This window comes from Gracilinanus agilis, chromosome 3, assembly GCF_016433145.1.
Source record: "Gracilinanus agilis isolate LMUSP501 chromosome 3, AgileGrace, whole genome shotgun sequence".
In the NCBI taxonomy this organism is placed as follows: Eukaryota; Metazoa; Chordata; class Mammalia; order Didelphimorphia; family Didelphidae; genus Gracilinanus; species Gracilinanus agilis.
The window spans coordinates 369,762,385-369,782,249 of record NC_058132.1 but is presented as its reverse complement, the minus strand read 5'-3'; the positions used below and the strand labels follow the sequence as shown (position 1 = coordinate 369,782,249).

At 36.8% G+C, this 19,865-nt stretch overlaps 1 protein-coding gene across 1 annotated transcript in view; it reads right to left on the bottom strand.

Moving 5' to 3' along the window:
- Nucleotides 1-19,865, bottom strand: part of ZBTB11 (zinc finger and BTB domain containing 11) — a 30,407-nt gene that overhangs the window by 7,008 nt on the left and 3,534 nt on the right. The window contains exons 2-7 of the mRNA XM_044666803.1: nt 9,683-9,918; nt 8,732-8,963; nt 3,798-4,648; nt 3,381-3,560; nt 1,963-2,199; nt 816-960 (exon numbers count right to left, since the gene is read on the bottom strand). Of these exons, the coding sequence (XP_044522738.1) occupies nt 816-960; nt 1,963-2,199; nt 3,381-3,560; nt 3,798-4,648; nt 8,732-8,963; nt 9,683-9,918 (1,881 nt within the window). The remainder of the gene's footprint in view (nt 1-815; nt 961-1,962; nt 2,200-3,380; nt 3,561-3,797; nt 4,649-8,731; nt 8,964-9,682; nt 9,919-19,865) is intronic.

The window sequence follows — 19,865 nt, the reverse complement described above, 5'->3', positions numbered from 1 at the left end:
TATAAAAATATAAAATTTTCTCAATTAATAGTTGTCCCTTGCTACAGCCCAGTTCACTTATCATGGCTTCACTGTATTGTAGGTTTTTAAAAAATATATCTAATTCTGTATCACAGAGTTTTGCAGATGAATACCATACTGTACACAATGGAAATGCAGTATTCCACTACCACTTGCGCAAGTTTGCAGATGGGAATGAAAGGTGACCAACCACAGCACTGTGGTCTGTATCCTGGGCTCTGATTGGCTCAGTGTTTATAAGAATGTGGGAAAGGTAATAAGAGTGTAGAAAAGGATTATAGGGGAGTGGGAAGGGTTTATAAACCCTTAAAAATAGATATAAATGATAAAATATAACTCCGCTACTTTGTGGATTTTCACCTATCACAGGGGTATCTGGAACATAACTCCTGTGATAGGTGAGGGATCGCTACAAACCATTATCATGCTAGGGCTTACAAAACTTCTTTTACGTTAAAAAGTTCATACTCAGAAACATTAGGTTAGTTATTGAATCCATATCTGCTTACAGCCTGATTTCTTTTAAACACAGCCTAATTTCCTTAAGGTACTAAAGTTATAACCGAATATCAAGTTGTATTATTCAAGTAATATATTGTTAGCAGTTCTTTTTTAATAATGGAAATAATATGGATGTTCCCTAAACCAAACAAACCAATCCATTTTTACTGTCCCAATATAAAAGAACTTACAATGTTTCAGAAAACTTTTTCAGAATCAATTCCTTTTCCAGAACAAAAAATATATAGCCACATACATGCATGTGTATATATCAGTATAGTTGATCTCAGTACCTGTATGAATGCTCATGTGTTCCTGAAGACTACGCTTGGTGACAAAAGACTTAACGCAGAGTTCACACTGGAACTGTTTCTGTGCTTCATGGAGAGCCAGGTGTAATTTTAAGCCATGCTTGTAAATGAAAGCTTTTCCACAGACCTATGAAAAATTTTTTGTTAAAAGTTATTAATAAAAAAAGGCAAAAGGAGAACAAGCACTGTCAAGAGACTATTCATAAGCCACTAAGAGGACTTGACTACTTTAAGGCCAGTCTGTAAGAACTGACTGTTCCATCTGCAGAACTATATATACTTTACCCAAAACACACTGCTCATGAAGAGACTATAGAGGTATCCTTACAGTATTTACTAACTGTTGTGACAATAGCTCATGCTGTGAAACAGATAATTTATGTATTGGCCCCATTTTACATGAAGAAACTGACTCTGAAGGCAGTGAAGCAATTTGTCTATGGTTAGTATCCTGTGGTATAGACCAGAAATGTCCCATCAGCCCATCTAACTCAAAATCAAGTAAAAGGCATTTCAATGACTAGAAATCAGTTACGTTGTTAAATGTTCCTGTCAGTCTAGCTTCCCAGGTGAAAGGTGAACATAAAAGTACACTAGGAATATATAAGGTCCTACTTTAACCAGAGATACCCCAAGAAATACTCTTTGGATTTTAGAGAATCCAAATGTTTTAAAAGACCCGTAAGAATGACAGCCTGGGAACCCATGAATGTATATGGCAGAGAAAAACAATCTGTTCAGGGAGGCTTTGATAAAAATCTATATCTTTAAAAATTTTGATACATTTTGTTTAAACATAACCACTCTTTTCCTACTCATGCCCAAATAAATCCACTTACAAAGTACATCCTCAGGGTTTATTATTCATTGTTAATAGAATATGTCCTTTAATTTAGCTGTGATGGTATTCACATTGATGGTTATATTCGATTAGTTTTATCGCAATTCCAAATAGCAAAAATGGCAGACCTCTCTACAACATTTCACATGAAAGAGATTCACAGTTATTCTGCCCCAATAACGAGTTGAGATTTTTCCTTCTGAGTTTAATGCATACCTATTCACACACAACACATACAGTACACATAACACATACATGCACACACAACACATACATGTACACACTTACCTGGCACGCGTGTGGCTTGACACCTGTGTGCTTCAACATGTGTATTCTGAGAGAATATAATTTGGGCAATGTCCTTCCACATATAGAACATATAAACTCTCTCTTGGTTCTACCCTTTTCAGTTGATGTTCCTGATTCTTCTTCAGTAGTAGAGGAAGTAGGCACATCACTTTTTCGGGTATGTCGAATGAGGTGTGCTCGTAAAGAAGCACTATACTGAAATTCTTTTTTACACAACTGAAAAGAAAAACAACAACTTGGTAATTTATAAATACTTAACTTTAACCCAAACAAATAGAAGAAAATTTCATCAAATTCTCCCTCATTGAACATTGAGCCTCTTCTTGCTACAGAACTCTGGAAGACTCCTAGACATAAGACAAAGACTTGGTTCTAGACCCTGAAAGTGTTATAAACTAACTGGGAACAAGATAGTTCATACACACATAAAAAAAGAAGTCACTTGTTCTAAATGATCTCTGACATAGATTATATTTTTCACATAGAGATGCATTAATTAAAAAAAACCCACAAAACTTCTTCAGAAACCAAAAAAGATGACTAAAAAAATACTTAATATAAATTTTAAGAACTCTCCCCTCAAAAGTTACATTTGGAATTTATGATAAAAGGAAAAGCAAAACTGTATGAAATAAGAGATTCTCAATTTCATTTACAATCTTCTTTTTCTATTCTACTTTGTATGTTGAAATGTTAATTTTATTTGGTATTAAGTTCATAACAAAAAAAGAAACAATGAAAAGAGCCAATATATTTTTCTATTTGACTTTGGGATTTTTTTTTTTTTGGTCATTTTCCTATCACTCAGATGCCTTCTGCCATTCTCTCCTTCAAACCATCTCAAGAGGAAGCCTTATTCTTTACCAAGGCTAACCCCTCTACCTGCATGAGTGATTTAGTTTCATCTCTTCTCCTCTGACAGACTGCCTCCTCTCTCTTCTCGACTTTATTATTTATTTTCAATCTCTCTATGTCTACTGGCTCCTTTCCTACTGCCTACAAACATGCCTATGTCTCCTTCATTTTCAAAAAACTCTCATGTGATTCTTTCATCCCTGCTACTATCATCCTATATTTCTTTTGCCCTTTGGGACTAAAATCCTTGAAAAGACTTGGAAAAGGTCTCCCGAGGCCTTCCAGTTTCTTCTCAGTCTCTTAACCCCTTATAATCCAGCTTTCAATTTCAGAACTTTACCCAAACTACTCTCTCCAAAGTCACTAATGACCTCTGAGTTGCCAAACCCAATGGCCTTTTCTTAATCCACATTTTCCTTGACCTTTCTGTAACCATTGATACTGAAGAACTACCTTTTTGATAAAAAACCAAAATAAACAAATCAATCCATCAGATTCAAGCCATCATATATTTAGAGGCATTATTTAATAACAGAACTTACCGGGCATTTGTAATCTTTAGTTCTTTCATGTTTCAATGTGTGCATGATAAGTGCATAGCGCCGCTGAAAATCCATTCCGCATTCACTACATCTATGTACTGTTTCTTCTTCTGTGTTCTCATTGGTCTCTCTTTTGGGCTGCTTCATTTTTTTCCCCCTTTGAACTAATTTTAAGGCAACCTAATTGCAAGATAGGAAACATACTTTAATGAAAGAATGTTAATTCTGATGTCCTAGTTTAATAAAGACCATTTTGTTAATATTATTTGGAACTCCTAGAATAACTATTAGAAGTTCATTCCTACCCCACCCACCCCCAAGTCAGTTATATCTTTTCTATAAGCATAATTTTTCTGAACAAATTAATTTCATCATTAGGTCAAAATGAGAAGTGTATGCACACATCAATCATCATACCTGCTGAACTGCAGACTTAGGATTGGCTTTCCTATTCTGAAGCTTTTTCTCTATTCCTTTGTGTAGTCGTATATATCCACCTTCACTGACCGAGCGCTGACGGAGCCTGCTTTTGTAAGTGTCATCAGGGCTAAGGGCTGCCTTTTCTGGTTGTATAACAGGGCTTCCCTGAACTTGAGTTTGTCGGCTACGTTTTTGCTTATGCTCTTCTGTGATGTCTTCAGCACAGGTTTCTTCAAATGATTTGTTGTCCTCATCATTTTCCATCTCTTTGTCCGCTGGAGTACTCGTGTTCCCATCTTCTACTACAGAAGGCGTGGAAAGGGCACTGGAAACTTTGTCATCTTTTTTGGTTTCTGAAGTTTCTATTTCAAGAATTATCATGTCGCTGTTTGTCACTGTTTCATTCTTAACTGTAGATTGGGAGTGAGTTGTATTTTTTGTTTGTACTAAAACAGACTGAGACTCTGAACAAACCTGAGGTTCTACTTGTGGTGTAGTCTCACCTTCCTGTCCATTACCTGGAAATTCTCCATTTACTGGGGCCACAAATGCACTGGTTTCAAGTTCTGGGGGTACAACTTCTTCAATGTTGTCCACAGTTTGTGCTGTACCTTCATTCTGCTCTGGTAGATTTTGAGTAGATTCAACTGTTTGTACTTCAACTTTTTTGTATACAGTAATCTGCTTTTCTTCCATTAGTTTATGTACACTTTCACAGATTTCTAAGACTTCAGACATGAAAAGATGGCGGGCCAAGATGGCAACATCTGCCATGCTACAAAAATCAAAACTTAGCACCGAGGTATAAGCAAACTCCAGCAAGGGAAGGAAACTTGACTTACAAAATCCTGTACAAAACAAAGAGGAAAAGTAGTAGATTATAAAAGGAAAAATCACACACAAAAAAACAAAGATCTATGCATTTTGAGCTGGTATAAATATTGATATAATGCTCTCCCATCATCATCACTAAAAAATAAATTCGTGGACCAGAATCTATAAAAAGTCAAACATAATAATTTCTTCTATCCTTAAACAATCCTGTCAGTGCTCTAATCATGAACACTGAGGAAATGGAATACAAAATAACTGCCCATTTTCTTCTACTATATTCTCTTAAAAATAATTTTATTGATAGCTTTCCTTTTGAAAACCACCTTTATTTCCAAATATATTTCTCACTGTTTCTCATGAAGAGAGCTATCCCTGGGATCAAAGAATTTAAAAAGTCAAAAGCATCTGACAATATTAATACTTCTGCACTCTTCCAATTACTTCTTTGAGAACAAATTATGTGGACAAGAATTGTTCTTAATTCAGAAATGTTAATATCATTGACTGCTTTCACCATGAAAAGTTATACTCAGATTATTAAATGAATGTGTTTTGCTGGTTCATTAGAGTGCTATTTTATAGTATTTCATGGATATTTATAGCAAATATTTTCACTGCTCACTGATCTTTCACTTTCTTTAAGCTTTTGTACACGCTTCTCTTCTTTCCTGAAGGTGTAAAAAAGGCAGGAAAATTAACTCAAAGGGTTGTGTATTTAAAAACACACTACCTTCTGATGGTGGGTTCTGTCTAGTCTATCTAGTTTAAGATTCTCCTCCTCTAGAGGCAGCTGGGTGGCTCAGTGGATAGAGAGCCAGGCCTAGAAATGGGAGGTCCTAGGTTCAAATCTGGCCTCAGATACTTCCTAGCAGTGTGACCCTGGGCAAGTCATTTAACCTCCATTGCTTAGCCCTTACCACTCTTCTGCCTTAAACCAATACACAGTATTGATTCTAAGGCAGAAGGTGAGGGTTTAAAAAATTTTCCTCCTCTATTCAGTCAAAAAGTCAGGGGAAAAAGAATGTCACAGTATAGAATATTAAGAGAATAAAAATATGCACCAACTGTGATAATGAGATTAAATCTACCCTGCCCATTTTTTTATCTAATCACCAACTTAATTCTCAAGTAGGGAAGTCTGTAACCCATGTATGCAAGAGTGGGTAATGAGGGGTAAATGACATCAGCAAGACAGTGTATGATAAACCCAAAGAGACCAACTTTTGGGACATGAATCCACTATTTGACAAAAACTGCTGGGAAATTTGGAAAACAATATGGGAGAGATTAGGTTTTGATCAACATCTCACACCCTACACCAAGATAAATTCAGAATGGGTGAATGACTTGAATATAAAGAGGGAAACTATAAATAAGTTAAGTGAACACAGAATAGTACACTTGTCAGATCTCTGGGAAAGGAAAGACTTTAAAACCAAGCAAGAGTTAGAGAAAATTACAAAATGTAAATTAAATGGTTTTGATTATATTAAACTAAAAAGCTTTTGTACAAACAAAAACAACGTAGTCAAAATCAGAAGGGAAACAACAAATTGGGAAAAAATCTTTATAACGAAAAACTCTGACAGGGGTCTAATTACTCAAATATACAAGGAGTTAAATCAATTGTATAAAAAATCAAGCCATTCCCCAATTGAAAAATGGGCAAGAGACATGAATAGGCAATTTTCAGGTAAAGAAATCAAATGCAAATCAAAACAACTCTGAGGTATCACCTCACACCTAGCAGATTGGCTAAAATGAAAGAAAGGGAGAATAATGAATGTTGGAGGGGATGTGGCAAAACTGGGACATTGATGCATTGTTGGTGGAGTTGTGAACTGATCCAACCATTCTGGCTGGCAATTTGGAATCATGCTCAAAGGGCTATAAAAAAATGCCTGCCCTTTGATCCAGCCATACTATTGTTGGGTTTGTACCCCAAAGAGATCATAGATAAACAGACTTGTACAAAAATATTTATAGCTGTGCTTTTTGTGGTGGCAAAAGACTGGAAAAGCAGGGTATGCCCTTCAATTGGGGAATGGCTAAACAAATTATGGTATATGCTGGTGATGGAATACTACTGTGCTAAAAGGAATAATAAACTGGAGGAGTTCCAAGTGAACTGGAAAGACCTCCAGGAACTGATGCAGAGTGAAAGGAGCAGAGCCAGAAGAACATTGTATACAGAGACTGATAAACTATGGTAAAATCGAATGCAATGGACTTCTGTACCAGCAGCAATGCAATGACACAGGACAGTTCTGAGAGATTTATGGTAAAGAACACTACCCACATTCAGAGGAAGAACTACAGGAGTGGAAACACAGAAGAAAAACAACTGCTTGAACACATGGGTCGGGGTGGACATGATTGGGGATGTAGACTCGAAACTACCACACCAATGCAACTATCAACAATTTGGAAATAGGTCTTGATCAAGGACACATGACAAAACCAGTGGAAATGTGCGTTGGCCATGGGTGGGGGGAGTGAGGGGAGCAAAGGGGAAAGTAGGAGCATGAATCATGTAACCATGTTAAAAATGAATATTAATAAATGTTTAAATTAAAAAAAAAAAAAGAGTGGGTGGTGAATCAGAATTGACTATCTGCCCCCTGGGCAGTCCTAAGCAAAGCATCTGTTGTGATTGGACACATAAACTAGAAGGAAGGCACAGGAAGTGATACAAAAGAAGCGTCTTTAAAAGGGAGTGACAACTTCCTATGAAGCACTTCTTGTTCATTTCCTGGAGCTGGAGGTTGAGTTGGAGATGTTGTTTGTTGGAACTGCGACCTTGGTGAGACGGTTCTTAAATCTCTCCCTTACAACTACAAGTGGTGAGTGTAAAGACTAAATCTTTCTGGATTTCTCTGAAGCTTTTGCTTCATTAATCCCCAGCCCTCGGCACTTGGCCTTTTCCAATTGAGGACTAATTGAACCTGCCTGGGTTGAACCAGGGGCTGGAGCAAATTACTCAGTCTGTTAGATTAATTATCCTACCCTATCCTCTCTCTGATTTTCTTACTTTCTCTTCCTCTTCTCATTTGTAAATAAACTACTATAAAAGTCATTTTGACTTGAGGTTTCTTCTTTAGGAATTGATATTTATTCAATTCCTTGGAGACCAAAACTTTTCATATTTACCCAACAAAACTCCCCTTTTCCCCACCTTACACAACATTTGTGCTACCTTGTCTCTTTCTGCTCCTCTAGAAGTATAGGAACAACCAGTTAGCAATGAATGTACAATTATACACACACATACACACATACACAATGTTATAAAATATCACTTATTGTCACAAGTCCTTTAGTGGTCAATTAAAAATATTACAATTTTATGCATATCTTTTATTACTCTATCTAAAATGCTTCACTTCCCCAAGATTCACTTGAAAAGTCAAAGACACTAAATCCTAGTCAAGGCAGAGCAAAATTTCCAATGATCCATTTAAGGCAATGGACATAGAACCAAGATTATATTTGATTGAAAGTTTACTGAATTTGATCATTAACATGACTCTATATTTTCTAAATTAAGGTTTCAAAAACAAAATACACAGATACTTCTCTAAACGGTTGTGCTACAACATAACGATGCATACAAACACATCAAGGATAGTTACACTTTACTCCATGGTATGTAAAGTCCTATGACAAATATCAGAGACTTATCAGTCATCATCCCCATGGATACCTTACCTCAAGTGGTAGGAAGGGGGAAAAAAAGATACTTTTTTCCAAGCTCTGTCCTGTATATCATACTTAAAATAAGGCCTAAACCAGTGATGGGCAAACTTTTTAAAGAGGGGGCTAAAGGAAAGGAAATGCTCATCTGTCAGTCTGTTCTAAGGCAACTCTTTCCAAGTTTCATTGTATTGTATCCTACTCATTGTATTTGTCAGATTAGGAATAATGCTGCAGGCTGGATAGAACATTTCATAGTTTGCTCATCACTGGTCTAAACAAATGCAGTTCAGTTTGCTCCCTGACCCTGCTTAACTATAGCAGAAGCTCTCAGTGACTCCATATACTTCTCCCAAAGTTTATACTAGAAAAAAAAAACAACAAAAAAAGATTAAACATTTTACCTGACAGATCCACCACAGCTTCATGACTGGAAACAGCTCCCTTTTCTATAAAAAGGTCTCGGAAATACTCGCTATTAGCTGACAAAACAGATTTATGAGCTCTGTATTCTTCTCCCTCAATTAACAAAGTAACATCACAGAACTGATTGTTAAGTCTCTGCTGATTCAGCTGTTTTAAGACTGCTCGACAATGTTTGGGTGAAGACTGTTTCACAACACCTTTAGTGTCAACCTATCAAAAAGAGATTTAAGACCAAAAGTTGTATTATGCTGCTGTCTGTACTTTAAATATAAAACAAATCACTATTCATTTCTGAAGGAACTGTCATCAACAAGCTGGTATGAACATCTTTTAAAATGTTTTTCAGTTTTTATTTTTAAATGTTTTTTTCAATTATCAAACATTTATTTGTTCTTGCTCCCACCTTTCCTTGCCTGTACCAGCCTCCCACCCCCCAAAACTAGAAAAAAGAAGAAAAAAACCCACAAAAAGCTTATAACAATTAAGTAGAGTCAAATAACTAATACTGCCTAAAGCCAAAACTATCTCATCCTTTGTATCAAATTCCTGAACATCTTTAAATAGACACAAAAAACATTGTTAAATAGCTACTTTTTTCTTTTCTCTTTCCTCCCCTGTCCCCCACTACAAACAAAAGGCACAAGGCCATTGATTTACTACCTATATTCTGAAGGTAAGAATTGGAATATTTAGGAAAGCCTAAGGAACATTACAGAACACCTTTAACTTACAAATCCAATGTGCAACTATTTAGTAATAGTAAATGGACAAATGTACTTTGGGGCCCCAAATCTGCTTAATCATGTAATTATTAATGCCATTAGCCAAAGCTTCTTAGTGGTTTTTGAAAAATAAAATTCACTAAGACCAAATTCTTTATTACATCATTATAGTCACACATTTTAAAGTAGTAGTAAAATGTCACTTACGAATACAAGTTCATGTTTGGATATTGGCTTCTTTTTCACAGTTTTGGGCACTGCATTTGGAACAGATGCAGGATTGCTTTGGTCATCATCTGTTTCATTACTCTCTTCAGTAGATTCTAGTTCTAATCCCAATTCTTCTAACATTTCAGAAGTATCTGATATTGGACGGGCTCGATCCAGTTTTTCCTGACATTTGCTACACTCTTTAATATAATCTTTTACTTGCTTTAAAATACCTAAAGAGAAATGAGAATGAAAATGTTAAATGCATATCTACTGTTAATTTAAAATTACAAGTGAGAGAGAACAATTTGTGACTCCCATTATTCAAGTCAAGTCAATGAGGATTCATTAAGCACTCACTATGTGCCAGGCACTGTGCTAAAAGCTAGGTTACAAAGAAAGACAAAAGACAGTCCCTGCTCTCAAGGAGCTAAATCTATTAGGGGAAATTACATAAAAACAACTAAATACGAATAAGATATACATACAGAATAAACTGGAGAAATCAACAGAGAGAAGACACTAGTATTAAGAGGGAATGGGAAGAGCTTGTAGAAGGTGGGTCTCTAGCTGGGCCTTAACATATGCCAGTGATGCCAGGAGGTAGAGATAGGGGAGAGAATTCTAGGCATGGACAACAGCCAGAGAAAAAGCTCAGAATAAGGAGACAGCCCAGCAAGAAGGCTAGTATTCTTGCATCATAGGGTCCATGGAGAAAGTGTAATGTCTAAGACTAGAAAGGTAGGGGATGGGGAGGCAGGTTATGAAGGTCTTTGAACATGAAGCAAAGGATTTTATATTTGATACTGGAAGTGATAGGGAGTAGGGGCTGACATGGTAAGATTTATACTTTAGGTAGATCCCTTTTGAGAACTGAATGGAGAATGGACTGGAGAGGGGAGAGAACTGATGCAAAGCGTCCAAACAAAAGGCTATAGCAATAATCTAGGTGTAAAGTGAAGAGAACCTGCACCAAAGTGTAGCACTATGAAGAGAGGGATGAGGGCATATGTGAGAGATGTTATGAAGGTTAAATCAACAAGCTTTGGCAACAGATTGGATAAGGAAGTGGAAAATGAGAGGGTGAGTTATGGAGATACTTAGGTTGTGAGCCTTGGTGCCTGGAGGATATGCTGTCACTCTTGACGGTAGGGAAGTATGGAAGGGGAGAGAGTTTGGAGGAAAAGATAAGAGTTTAGTTTAAATAATGGGTTCAGTTTATCATCACCATTAAGTTGATTACAACATTGTGCATCAATTGTTAAGAAGTCAGTGTGCACTTTCCAACAAAAAACATAATAATCCTAAATGTCACTGAATAATTAACCTATTTATTAAACTGTTTCAATGGGAGAATACAATCCCAAATTTTAAGTGAGGATAGTAATGCATGTCCTCTTGCCCTAGGAAGAAGGGCTGCTCTCTTTTTGCTTCTTTGTAAAATCTTGGCAGTAGGACCAAAGGGCACTCAGCAATATTTTTCATAGTAACTATTGGACTGAGGGGTTCATTACATGGTTATTCTAGTATCGGGAGTCTGAGATTTCATCTGTCAGGTCAAAGGCGCGGATAATATATGTATGGAATAAGAGCTATAGAGGCTGGGGAAGCAATGGTTCTGGTGGGGATATAGGTCCATATCCTGCTGTCCCAGGCACTTCAGTCAGAGCAGTAGATCTAAAGATAACCCCAAGAAAAGCCCCTGGAAAGGCAGATTTTTTTTTTTAAACACACATGCCATTTCTGTGCTGAGGATCTGCCACTCAGGAACTGCCTATATATAGTCAATACTGGGAAAATTTTAAATATGAAAAACTAGTTAAAAGCAAATTACACTGGAAATAAGGACAAACAAAAACATATGATCATTTCCCCAAAATACAAATCCGCTATCACAATGTGTTAGCTCTTATCACCAGTATTCAGCTTTCTTACTAGATTACCCATGCAACAGCTGTGAAAGTTTAGTTTCAGTTTAGTTCAGTGTCTGGGTCTCCCTAACTTACAAAAGTATAGTGGCCACTGATGGCTCCATTGTACCACAGAAGCTTTGACCCCACTCCATTTGTGACCTAGGCTGGTTTGTCCCTTCTTAGGCAATCTGATACCATCCCACAGTGACACCCCCATATTGGTGTCAGACTTAGTGTGGACACCCAATTATTTTAGTCTGCTGCACCCCAGAACTCTATTTCCAGTGATCCCCCAGGAGGCAGGGATTATAGGCATGCAGCATTGCTATGGAAATGTAGAGGCATACCTGTCAGGTGGCTCTGCTGATGAATAAGGAGAAAGAGAGGAATGCCTCAAATCTAATTGGTATCAGGTACCATAAGAACCAGTGGATGGATTTCTTTCTTGTTGGTTTTTGTTTCAACAATTCTGGCTACCTCCATTTGTTGAAGTTTTTCAAGAAGTTCTGAGATCAATCAGTCAACAAGCATTTATTAAGTTCTAAGTGTCAGGCACTATGTTATTCTGGGAATAAAAAGGCAAAAGTGAAAGAGTTCCTGGCTTCAGGAACTTACTAGATTCCCATGATATTATAGCATCTGTTAAACCATTAAATGGCTTAAGTAAAAAAAGCAAACAAAAACCCATCTATTTGTTAAAATGAAAAAACGACTGAAAAAACATTTCATATCAGATGATAAAAGTTATTTCTATCTTATCAATGTGACCTGGGCCTTTAAATCAATTTCTGTAAGCTATTTTTGTTCATTGAGCAGAGAATCTTGTCTCCTATTTTACTGAGAAAATTGAGAACTATGTTAACATGGCTTATATCTTCTGTCTCAAAACTAGAAATCACCCTGCAAGCATGGTCTCAAACAATGAGGTAGTCCTCTTTGCCAAGGTTAAATCCTTCTCATTGGTCTTTGATCTCAATCTCTCCCTACTTCTTCTGAAGACTGCACCCCTCCCCTACTATTACCTCCACCCATGATCAACTTTCTTTCTTTACTAGTTATTTCCCTTATTGCCTTCAAAAACATGCTCAAGTTTCCCCCAACCTTAAAAAAAACCTTCTCTAGATCCTATCATCCCCCTGAAGATGGAAGGATGTTTCTTTTCCCTTTCTCAGTCAAACCCAGAAAAAGCATCTACCCTAGTTATCTCTACTTCTTTCATTAACTCTAACTCTTTGCAATCTGGCTTCTCACCTCACTGAACTGAAACTCTTCTCTTCCAAGTTACCAATGATGTCTTAATTGTGAAAGCTGAAATTCTTTCTTAGTTCTTATCCTTCTTAACCTATCTACTACATTTGACATTGCTAACCACCCCACCCTGTCCTTCTGAATACCTTCTCATCTCTAGATTTTTGAGAAATTACTATGTCCAGGTTCTCCTTTATCTCTGACCACTTCTCCTAAAAAATGTCCACTATTGGCTCATCAAATATATCTTGCCTCCTAACTTCAGGAGTTCCCTGAGGCTCTATCCTGGACCCCTGTCTCTTTTCTATTACCCTTTTTTGGTGACCTCATCAATTCTCATGAGTTCAATTACTCATGTTTAGGTAGATCATTCCCAGGTCTATTTATCCAATCTTTTTTGGAACTTGAGTCTCCCATCACCAACAACATTTTAGATATCTTGAACCAGATGTTGCAGAGATATCTCAAATGCAACATGCCCAAAATGTAACTTATTATCTTCTCCACAATCACATTTCTCTATTTCTTTCACCACCATTTTTCTGGGTATCCCACGTTCACAACCTCAGTTGTGAATTCTTTGATTCCTCATTCTCTTTCACCCCACATATCCAATCTGTTGCCAAATCTAACCATTTCTTACTTTACAACATCCTTCATATCTGACACCATTCACATAGCCACTACTTTCATTCACATCCTCAGTGCTTCTCACCTCAACTATTACAATATTTTACTGGTTGTTTTCACCACCTCAAGTCTCTACCTATATTCGTCCTCCATATTGCTGTCGAAGTGATTTTCCTTAAGCACAGATCATGACCATGTAAAGTCCTTCCTCAAAATCCAGTGGCTCCCTGTTGCCTCTAGGTTCAAATACAAACTCCTATGTTTGGCTTTGAAAGCCCTTAATAACCAGGCTCCAATGTATCTTTTCATTATACATTACTCCTTTGCCACACTCTGTGGGTTAGATAAACTGGCCATCTCTTTGTTTCTCACATATAGTCCTCCATTTCTCATCTTTATTTATTATGCTGGCCACCCCCCTTCTTCCTAGAACTCACTACCTCACATCTCTTCCTCACTGAATCCTTCTCTTCCAGATACATCTCAAGCATCAGCTTATATGAAGCCTTTCCTGATCCTTTCTACTGCTAGTGTCCTTCCTTGCTAATTGGCTAGCATTTATTTTGTATTTGTTCCACCTATATTTACTCTGCATATAGTTTTGTATGCCCACTAACCATATATGTTCCAAGGCTTAGCCTCAGCCACCTTTTCTTTACATACTCTCTTGCTTGGTGATCTCATTGGCTCCCATGGATTCAATTATCATCTCTATGCAGATGGTTCCCAGACCTGTATAACTAGTCTACGTCTCTCTCTTGAGCTCCTATCTAGTATTACCAACCGCCTTTTGGACATCTTGAACTGAATGTTCTGTAGACATCTCACATTCAACATGTCTAGAACATTATATTTTCCATAAACTCTACTCTATTCTCAATTTTCTAATTACTATTGAGAGTATCGGCATCCTCCTACATTTATCAAAGCTAATGACCCAAGAAATCCTGGCCTCATTTGTATTGCCTTCAGACCATCTTTCAAAATTTTTCTGGCCACTGACTCTGCTATCACCACGGTTCAGGTCTTCATCAGCTGGACTATTATAATAGTTGGAAATTGGTCAGTTGAACTAGTTTCATGGGTTGCAGACCCTCTCCTCCTTTTTAACTCTTCTTGATTTCACTCCCAGGGAAATGTCCAAAAACTTTAACTTAGCTATTGATATTGTGAGATTGTCCATTCATTTAAGAACTTACTCACAGCAATCCTGATGTTATAAACATATGTAATACCAGAAGAAGAAAAGGAATCTGTAGTTAACTGGAAGGATGGATCACAGTTATTCCTTGAGAGACAAAAAAAAGAGCTGGCAATACAAGTTTATCATATACCCAAAGTAAGAAACATATGCAGTGAGAAACACATTTCATAGGACATCTGGTTATCTCTGATTAGAGTGTTCCTGGCAAGTATTTTCAAGAAGACCACCATGAGACAGTGTATTTTAACAACACTGGTATCAGAGGACAATGAGTTAGAGAATTTTATAAGAATTTGATAAGACTCCATAAATGAAAACATACACCTTGACACTCAATGAACTTCAATGCAAATGTGGGATTAGGTAGGAAGGGTGAAAAATATGTCAGAAAGCATGGTTCAAGAAGAATAAGAGAGGACACAGACTGAGATCATTATCTATTGACTAGCCCAGGAATATACAACTAGAAACTGTCTAAGTCTGGATTTGAACTTGGGTCTCTGTGACTCGAGGCTGGGTGCTCTGTTGTTGACTACATAGAAGCCTCACTCATTGCTTAATGAATACTTTAATCAAAAAAGTTTTAGATGTGGAGAATACCAAATAACATCTGAAAAAATTATTTATATTTTAAGAAAGGAAAAGACTCATTATTGATGTGGGAAATCATCCCTGAATTAGCTGTCTGCATATTCAGACTATTGACCTGTTAAAGTAAATATCAGAATATATATCTAGAAAAAATAAAAATGAGAAAATATGATCATCAATTGAAAATCAGTCCTGAACTACTTAAACAAGTTATTATTTGTGGGGAAAAAAAAGGGAAACGTGGTAGAAATTAAATCTCTATGGTTATATAATTACCATAAACAGAAATTTAACTGATTTAAACCAACTGCTCTAATGAAAATAGGAAAAGAGCCTTAAAAAGGCACCTTAGTCAGCAAACATTTTGCTTATTTCTCAAGTGAACAGAGATGGAAGTTACTAAGTAAAGTCACTTATTCCAAGAATAAGGATAAAAATGGAAGGATAATGAAGATTTTCATAAGAAGTATTTTCACCATCAAAGACAGGAAACAAAACCCTTAAGATTAGCACCACAATCCTGGGGTGTGTTTGCAGAGGCAGAACTGGCACTAAAGAGGGGGTGGGGGGGGAAGTCAGGAAAGGATTAGACCATGCGCATATAGGACAGATCTATGCTGGAGGAGATATAATTCTGAGGGTACTGAAGAACCTATTCACAAGGCATCCAAAGGAAGAGAAGCTATAAAAAGTATTGGAACAATCTTGAACTTACACTCAAAAAAGGTGACTGAAAACATCTGGAACTATTAAACCAGTGATGGGCAAACTACAGCCAGTGGGCCAGATGCAGCCCCCTGAAATGTTCTCTCTGGCCTCATTACATTATTCCTAATCTGGTGAATACAATGAGTAGGATACAATACAATGAAACTTCAAAAGAGTTGCCTTAGAAACAGACTGACCTCTTTAAAAAGTTTGCCCATCACTGTATTAAACCATATGCCCATTTTCCCATGTACATAAATGTTTATAAAAATCATCTACATAGATAAGGATTTTGGTAAGGATCAAGACTTTTGGAAACCATTTCCCCAATGAGAGCCAGGCCTACAGACAGGTCTGAGGTTCAAATTTGGCATTAGACACTTCCTAGCTGTGTGACCCTGGGCAAGTCACTTAACTCCCATTATCTAGCCCTTACTGCTCTTTTGCCTTAGAATACACAGTATTGATTCTAAGCCAGAAGGTAAGGGTTTTATTTTATTTTTTATTTCCCACATTAGATTGAAAATTTTTTAAAATCACAAATGTAGTTAACTGGATGATACAGACAATGTAAGATGCCACTATGTTGCCACTGACCATGCATGTGACTTTGGGCATGTCACTTAATCTCCTTACGTGTCAATGTCCTCATCTAGATGGTTTCTGTAATCCTATGATTACTGGGGCAGCTGGTGGTGCAGTGGTTAAAGCACCCAGCCTGGAACAAGAACACTTGAATTCAAATCCAACTTCAGGCACAAACTAGTTGTGTGGCTGTGAGCAAGTCACTTAACTTCTGTTTGCCTCAGATTCCTGATCTATAAAATAGCACCTACCTGCCAGGATTGTTGAGAGTCAAATGAGATCATTTAAAAGCACTTGCACAGTACCTGCCACATAATAAGCACTATATAAATGTTAGCTCTTATGATTGTTAATTCTTTAAAAAAGTTTATTATAAAATGCAAAACATTGCCTTAAAGGTATTCTTCCAATCTTAGGTGTTTGCCATTCATATATTAAAGTCATTCAAGATTCCCTGAAGTATGTAACAGCAGAGATTCACATGTTCAATTACCCACGGATTATAAACAAGATTATCACAAAGGGCAATGGCCATGTGCATGGTGGGGGTGAGAGCTGAATGCAACATATAATGAGGAACTTCGAAGAACAGCAGTAAAATAGTATGCTCATATGGAGAGCCATGAGCGGTGGAGTCCCAGTACCCCAGTGGCATCTTAAGAGTGTTAGGAGAAAATAAAGAAGGCCTCTAGCACCTTGGATGGACATCCTATAGTGAACTCAAGAGAGGACAAGGACAAGTTGGGCAGGCATGAATAGGTTGCAATCTGCATTGTTAGAGGAGCTATTCATTACAATGAGAACACTGACCTATTTGAATTGTTTAATTGGCTTACAAACATGTATAATCTCTAGATAAAGCTTAATTTTAATGTCATTGATTAAATTCTTATTAAAAATTGTTTTATGTACACACAAAATCACAGCTGGACCTTATAGATCATCTACTCCATCTCCCTTACCATGGTGTCAATTTAGAGAATCTTTCGTTTCTTTACAAAAATATACAATATAAAACAAAATACACTAACAAGCATATATGTATAGAATGGTTAGAAACATAATAGAAACTAATGTGAAAATACAATGTTGTATTTTAAAATTAAGCAACTATCAAAGGTAAATTGCACTTTAGAAATTAAGGAAACAGTTTAAATATATAATCAGTAAGAAGAATTATGAGAATTCAAAATTCAAAATTAGTTGAGTATGAAGAATAGAAATTTTTCTCCAGTTGATTTGGGGGATGCTCTCTATATAATGGACACTAATGTCATTTGAATACAAATAACACTATATTTAATCAAGGATTAATAAAATATAAGAAAGGAAATGCAATGAAGAAACCTATAGAGCAGTGATTCCCAAAGTGGGTGCTATCACCCCCTGGTGGGTGCTGCAACGATGCAGGGGTGTGGTGATGGCCACAGGTGCATTTATCTTTCCTATTAATTGCTATTAAAACTTAAAAAAAAATTAATTTCCAGGGGGCTAAGTAATATTTTTTCTGGAAAGGGTGCGGTAGGCCAAAAAAGTTTGGGAACCACTGCTATAGAGTAAAAAATAACAGTGTTGCAGGGGAAGTGACAGGAAAGAAGGAAGAAATAAAGGAAGAAAAGGAATAAGCATTTATTAAGTGCCTACTGTATTCCAGGTACTTTACAAATATGTCATTTAATCATCACAATTCTAGGAGATGGGTGCTATTATTATCAATGTTTCACAGATGAGGAAACTGAGGCAAATAGGTTAACCAGGCTTACACAGTTGTATAAAGTATCTAAGGCTGGATTTGAACTATGCCATCCTGATTTCAGGCCCAATGCTTTATCCACTGTGCTACTGCCTCTAAGAATACATAATCACCCCCTAACTACCCCTAACTTCAAAAAACAGAACTTGATAAAGTAATACAAGGACTCTCAATGGTAAGAATGCTTTCCTTTGGATTCACACAGCATTTTCCTCTCTCTCTACTTGTGTAATGCTATGTGTTATCATTATCTAGGCTTAAATCTTATCTTCCCTAAAAGACAATAATAATCACTATGAGGGCATTGACTGGGTTTCAACAAAATTTTCTAAATGTTTACTGAATGAATTCCATCTTTTCCCCTGGCTAATAAAGGATACTGAACATTCAAATTATTTTGTAAGTCAATCAGTCAACAATTATATATTAAGTGCTTTCTATCTGCCAGGCACCAGGAGAAGCTCTGGGGATCCAAAGAAAGGTAGAAGACAGTTCCTGCTCTCAAGGAGTTCACAGTCTAATGAATAGTAAGTAAATGCTAACAATTATGTACCATCTATAAATATACAGCATAAACTGGAGAGAATCAACAGAGCCCTAAAATTAAAGGAGATCAGGAAAGGTTTCCTATGGAAGTTGATATATTAGCTGGGACTAGAAGGAAGACCAAGAAGCCAGAAGATGGAGATGAGAGAAAAATCTAGGCAGGGGCAACAGCTAGAGAAAATGCTGGAGCCGGTGTGATATCTAAGAAAACTAGAAAAGCAGGGCTGGGGAAAGCAGATGATGAAAGGTTTTGAACTCAAAACAAAGGATTTTTAGATTTGATCCTAGTGGTGATAGGGAGTCTCGGAGGTTTACGGAGTAGGGGAGTCAGACCAATTGAGCAATGTAAACTGCTTGTTAGGAGTACTCTAGGGGTAAAGTGTGCTGCATTTGGAGTCAGGGGATTTGAGCTGGAATTTTAGCTTTTCATTGCTCTGAGGACAACTTGAATAAGTCATTTAATCAGTATCTTTGGACCTAACTTTCCATACTTGTAAAATGTGAGGATTGGCCCAAATTACCTCTAAAGGAAACAGTAATGAATCTGGAGTCAGAAATTCTTGGATCAAATTCCAACTCTGCTCCTTTTCACCTCTATAATCTCAGGAAAGTAATTTAATCTTTCTGAACCTCAGTTAACCAAATTGAGCAATTTACCTTTGGTAGCTCCCAGATCTTAGTCTATTCTTTGTAAAATCACTAATATATTAGTCAGATCTAAATAAGGTCTTTTGTTATACAAGTACTAAGGATTATTCACTCCTCTGCCCCACCTCCTCTGGAGGAGCCAATCTGAAAGTGAAGAAATTCTTAGTACTTGTATAACAAAAGACCTTATTTATTTAATTCCTGAATAAGTCATTTCTAATTTGATTTACTTGTATTTTTTTTTTTTTAATTTTTTTTTTAAACCCGTGTACTTCGGTGTATTGTCTCATAGGTGGAAGATTGGTAAGGGTGGGCAATGGGGGTCAAGTGACTTGCCCAGGGTCACACAGCTGG